This window comes from Haliotis rufescens, unplaced genomic scaffold, assembly GCF_023055435.1.
Source record: "Haliotis rufescens isolate VD_foot unplaced genomic scaffold, xgHalRufe1.0.p SCAF_3, whole genome shotgun sequence".
NCBI classification, from domain to species: Eukaryota; Metazoa; Mollusca; class Gastropoda; order Lepetellida; family Haliotidae; genus Haliotis; species Haliotis rufescens.
Window position 1 is genome coordinate 15,891,955 of NW_025964001.1, and position 6,000 is coordinate 15,897,954.

Here is a 6,000-nt window from a genome sequence, read left to right on the forward strand (position 1 = left end):
AAGCGTTTGAACCTTTTTCATGACATTGTTTTTTTTTACTGTTGTATAAAATGTAACGGGTAGCAAGTAGAGTAAGCTGTCTTATGTCATGTAGAACTAGATATAAACACAAAAATCTACCTGACCCCTACACTTTCTCCACTGAAGTTTGCTGCAATTTTTGTTCAGTTTTTAAAGAACTGCAAGTAGTTCTAGTGCATTTTATGTTTTGATGGTAATATTGTTTAGCTGTCTGTTGCACAACCAGCTTTTTGTGTTGACAACTGCCTTGTCTTGTGTTGATATAGATGACCAGACCACATTCCCCAGTAACACAGATAGTGAACATATAGCAAGTTTAATGTTTTAGTTGGCTTTTACCAATGTTTACAACAAAAAAACATTACATATATTTCAATCGTAATAAATTTTCAATTTCTCTTCTGTATATTTAAACAGTTGATAAAGTTTTTTTATTAAACAGTTTATTTTTCTCAATAATATCACAACAAGCATTTACATTTCAAGCTTATATTGATCTTTTAATATTTTGTTTGAAAGACATGTAGACTTAAAGACTGTTTATATTTCATACCTGTCTGAAAAAAACATTAAAAATATAACATTCTTTTACTCACCTGTTTAAACAATAGTAGCCTCTATTATATGTGGTTGTGACTTCCCTTTTCAGTTTGGGGAAGTTTTTGCACTGCCTTTTGTTTTGCAGGCGGCGGCGATACAAAGTGGCCTCGGCTAACACCAGCCCCCGTGAGCCCGCGTCACCCTGAGCATGGCCATTCGCTGCCTTCCTTCTTTCCTGTTGTGTTTTGTGATCATCTCCATCTTCTTTATAGACTTTGTGGTTTTCCCACTGCTAGCTTCCGACGCTCAGAATTAGGTAAACGCATGTTTTACTCAGTTTGCTGACACCACATTTTGTTTGTCATTTGAGATGTTAGTAGTTAACGAATACATGCATGGTTATTTTTTAGTTTGTTTTTTTAGTTTCAAGTTTCAAGAGGTGATTTTTGTTGACTGCTGTTTCTTAGCACCGTGTCCTGAACTGTCTCTATTTTGAACGAGGTCCGATGATAATGATTTGGATAATTATTATTTTTAGCCTTGTTTCCCCCTGGGAAGAATTAATGCAAGATATATTAGAAAAGAATATTATAATAGATTATTGATCTGCTTGCTTGCTATTGATAATTGTATTGGGTTACTATTACTATTTAAAGGTCAAATATGTATCTTACTGCAACTATTAATGCTATTGTCCTGTAGTGCTTCTTACTGTTTACTGATATTGCCTGCATTCGTAGATCGGGCATTATTTTTAGATTTGATTGACACGATTCAGTTGCAGATCAGTGCATGAGGTAAAAAATAATAAGATATTTTTTTAGAATATTTCTGGCATCCTACGGGGATGATTCCTGAGAATGATATTGGTACTGTTTCCAATATTCTCAATATGAGTTCAAGAACTGTTTAAGAAACTGAACTGTTTGTTTTGTGTGAAAAAACACCAGATTTTCCTACCAAATAAAATTGTAGCCATTACTTGATAAGGAACTATCAATGGCAGCAACTCATCCTTAAGACGACATTAACAAAACCAATTCTTGCTGTTTGACTTACACTGCAGTATGCAAATATCTATGGATGCTGATGTTTATGTAATGTGACAAGGGTGGTGGGGTATATAGCTTTGTCATTAAGCATTGACACATTATGCTGAAGATCGGATAACTCACCACATGGGTACAATGTAATTATGCGAAGCCCATTTCTTGTTGCTGAATGCTGCTGAATTATTGCTGAGGGCAGTGTAAAACCTCGATCACTTGATGTAATGAAGCTGAAAACTACTGAATGTAGGATTCCTGCAAATCACCCTCTGTATACAACCGATGTACTGTTCTTGTTCAAAGCGGCATCAGGATCTGGCTATTGTTTCATAATGTAATATTACACTGCCATCTGTCATAGCTCCTGTCGTTTAGCATATATCGTCACTACGTTATAGCTAAGGGTGACTTTGGGGTATTTTCACTACTGCGATTGTATTGTGATAGTTGTCAACCAACTTTAAGTCTTGATGGTTGTATTTAATCAATAATATAAAAATGAATAAAGTAAAGTAATGTCGAAGTCGAATGTTGTCCTCCTTGGCTACTCAAACCAAAGGGAGGTAACTCTTAATCTGAAGTCTACATTATCCCCATGCTAATCAACACAGGGTTTTAAGTTTGACTGTAAGAACTAAGTTTTCTGTTGCTTTAAACCAGGGTAGCAGTAGTTTGTAAATATATAGGGTTGTCTCCTCCAAAACTGCAAGTCATGTCACAGATTATTGCTTCTCCATACACCTCTTACTTGTAAATGTAGATCCGACTCTCGGTGACAGGTATCAAGATTAACCTTTATCATTTTATTTTCAGCATTATCACCTAAACCTTGATTACCCAGTGTATTATGTCTCCATTCTATTGTAATAAATACCCTGAAACCATTCGTTACCATAGCTTTGTTTGGAAGTGACGCCACTGCCTCTACCTCTCTTATCACTAGCCTAGCACAGAGTTTCTATTGCTCATGAGACTGAAATAGGAAAACCCATTGAAATTGTATGTTCTGAATGAAGTGTATAGATTAACGCTACCAGATGTTCCCAATTGATTATGAGGAATGAGTAGCAAGGCGAGTCAAATATTGGTTTTTGTCCCCACGTGTTTCCAAAACATGAAGGAACAGTGAACGGGGAATGGTGATGGTGGTCTTGTTAAGGTGAGACCGAAAACGAAGTAGCAGGATCCATGGTATTTGTCATAGTAGAATGGAGATTTAATGCACTGGGTAACAGAATGATTATAACCATGTATCATTGCATACATTTCATTCCTCGAACCCTTGCTCATTATCCTGGGGAAGTTACGACAGCCAGTATTTCTGCACAGTGCTACAAGATGACAATCACATTATTAAACACAAGCTTCATGGTTGATCAGATGGAGTGGTTCATTGGCCAAAATATAACATTCACTCACAAGAACGTGTCAGAGTAGACTTACGCTTAGTCTCTGAAAATAAATAAATAAATTAAAAAATTAAAAAATTAAAAAAAGAAAAGAAAAATGAATGAATGAATGAATGAATGAATGAATGAATGAATGAATGAATGAATGAATGAATGAATGAATGAATGAATGAATGAATGAATGAATGAATGAATGAATGAATGAATGAAAAGCCCCGGTGAGATGGGAGATTCCTGAACCTGGGAAAATCTAGACTTGCTTCGTTTAGGGCTATAGAACTATAGTTAGGGCTGGGTGGGAAAATAATATGGCTCAGGGACTGTGAGACAGGCTAGTGTCAGAGCTGTAGTTTCGATGCATTGGGTTTCAGGCAAGGTGATCAAAGGGTTCAGGATGAAGTCAATGTGTTCAGTGATGTAGGTTATTGTATTCTGTCTGTGGCTCAAATCAGGAATAGCATTTTTTACAGATCTACAGTTTCAATCTGGGGATTCATGGCTTCTCTTCAGTTCATTTTCAGTTACCACGTTTGTGTTGCTATTTCAGGATTCTTGTTTGCATTTCAAACAGCTTTAGTTTAAAGATATTATATCTATATTTTCAGGAGTGATGTCGATGATGAGGAGGAGGGCACAGTCACAGCATCTGGGTAACAGCAGGTTAACATATCTTTGGAGTAACCTCGTCGGAGATGCGACGCTGAAATAACCTTGGCAGAGATGTAACTTTGAAGTAATGTCGGCGGAGACGTAAGGCTGGAGTGACATCGTAGTATGAGTATCGATGTATCTTTGAAATAACACGAGGAGCGATGTGACATTAATGTCATGAAGATGTTTCACAGAAGAAATGTCAGTATGAGAAGATTCTACAACTTAACCACATTAACAACTCGAAGCTCCTGACAGGGTTGAACTCAGCTCCTGACAGGGTCCAATAATTTCACGTCTGCTGTATTGTTTTGATGACACTATTTTGCTTGAAAGAGTAATGTGTTTGAGAAAAACAAGAATTTTGCAATATGATGACATATATGAAATGTTTGGATCGAATTCAATTATTCCATATTGGTAAAGACAGTATATTTAATATCAGAATCGTGGTTCCTTCTCAATCAAATTTGGCTAATTTAGATTGATGTGTCAGTATCATCTGATACTGAATATCAATATGGCTGCAACTTTGGTGTTCATTATTGAAATCAGAATTAGAGGGCACAGATGTGAATGATAAACTAATTCTGTAGCTTCAAGACAAATGGAGTGTTATTTTTCCATCTAGAGTTGAAAACATCAATTGTGATCTCTTGCGAATAATAATTGCAAGATCTGATACGAACTGCTGTCGCTTGTGTCTTCTGTCACTGCTGCTGCCACCATCATGCCTGCCCCTCCACAGCTTGCATCATGTCCTTGTCTAGGCTATATGTCTCATAGCAACATGCCTGGCGTACACGCTGGGCTGTCATTGGTCTGTTAGCTCTCATGTAGTCATGTAGGGTGGTAAATATGCAGTGGTTAAAAAATATGTACCTATTAAGTCACTGACTCATAATAACACAGCTCTGACTTGCTTTTAGACATTTACCAATGACCATTTTACCAATCCATTCTGAACAGTTTTTGACCTGCCACTATATATTATAACATCTTAATCACTTAACACAAAGAAAGACCCAATCTCATTAAAATCAGATCTAAGTTCTCGTTGCTGCTTAACAAAGATCTGAGGACATCCCATTACGGGTCATGTCAGAACGAGCTTTCGCAAACTTTGACTGATGACGAAATGACTAACAAGAAGTTGACATCAGCCAATTAGAAAGCAGCTTTTTCGAGATTTACAGCACTCATTTCAAACTGGCGACTTCCATTTCAGACTACGCTTGAAAAATATATTGACACAGTTCTTGATTAATATTTTGAAAACTGAACAAACGAACATTCCGGAATGTCTAATATATGGTTGCAATTGTATGTCAGTGCTTCCAATGTACTGTGCAATGCCTCCTCCGTTCAAATGTTTCTCCCATGGAAGCGAGAGATGGACGATAATTTTGATGGAATCAAACGTATGGGCCGTAAGTTCGTAACTGTCATTGGAATACCCTGTGTTAACGTTTTCGAAGTTGCATGGTTAGAAAACACATTCTGACTGTCCCTTTCATGATCTGTTAAGCAACGCTTTGATTGGTCAGATGAAAGGTCCTTCTGACGTGACCCGTAATGGGATGTCCTCAGATCTTTGTTTAGCAATAGCGAGACATTAGATCTGATTTTAATGAGATTCTTTTTTTCATAATATAATATAAAGCTCTTTTGCATCTTCATGATCTTGGCACTGAATACCTGGATCCAGCAAACTGGAAAAGAAATCATCAAATGATCAAGACAGAAAACATCATTTAGACACAGCCATTTAATTTTCATGTATTTACCAGAGAAATACCAGACTATCACCTACTGTTCCTTACATCAATGAATATGACATGTCGTGAATTCCACATTTTATATTTGTAATTTAAAGTAAAAGATGCCAAAGGCAGGATGAGTCAATGACTTTTGAGAAAATGTTTTTGAATCAATGCATTGGTCTGTATACATGCTCTCTTGCACTGTAGTTTGTTTCGTCTGTAGGTCTCATGCACTGCGCTCTCATTGGTCAGCTCTAGTACACTGTGTTCTCATTGGTCTGTTAGCTCTTATGCAATGTGCTCTCATTGGTCGATTAGCTTTCCAATTCACCATAGTCTCATTTGATAGTCTTGTTATTCTTGTTTGCATTCTCATGAACTATCGTCTCATTGGTTGAAAAAATATCACTGTCTGTTCTGTTACGTATAAATGAATTTATTACGTTCCATGTTGATATGAATTGTTTTCTGTTGTTATATCTAGCCATATTGGTTCATGATGTGATACATGTGAAGCGAAAGTCTGCCTTATAGTCAGCAATATGTTGTGCCAAAGCTATAGTATGT

At 36.7% G+C, this 6,000-nt stretch overlaps 1 protein-coding gene across 3 annotated transcripts in view; it reads left to right on the top strand.

Moving 5' to 3' along the window:
- The window catches only part of LOC124134885, a 29,114-nt gene extending 23,645 nt beyond the window's left edge, over nucleotides 1-5,469 (top strand). For all 3 annotated transcript variants that reach the window (XM_048403808.1, XM_048403810.1, XM_048403809.1), the window contains 2 exons: nucleotides 707-877; nucleotides 3,625-5,469. In XM_048403808.1, coding sequence (XP_048259765.1) covers nucleotides 707-767 — 61 coding nt within the window. In that variant the 3' untranslated portion in view covers nucleotides 768-877; nucleotides 3,625-5,469. The remainder of the gene's footprint in view (nucleotides 1-706; nucleotides 878-3,624) is intronic.
- The last annotated feature ends 531 nt before the right edge of the window (nucleotides 5,470-6,000 follow it).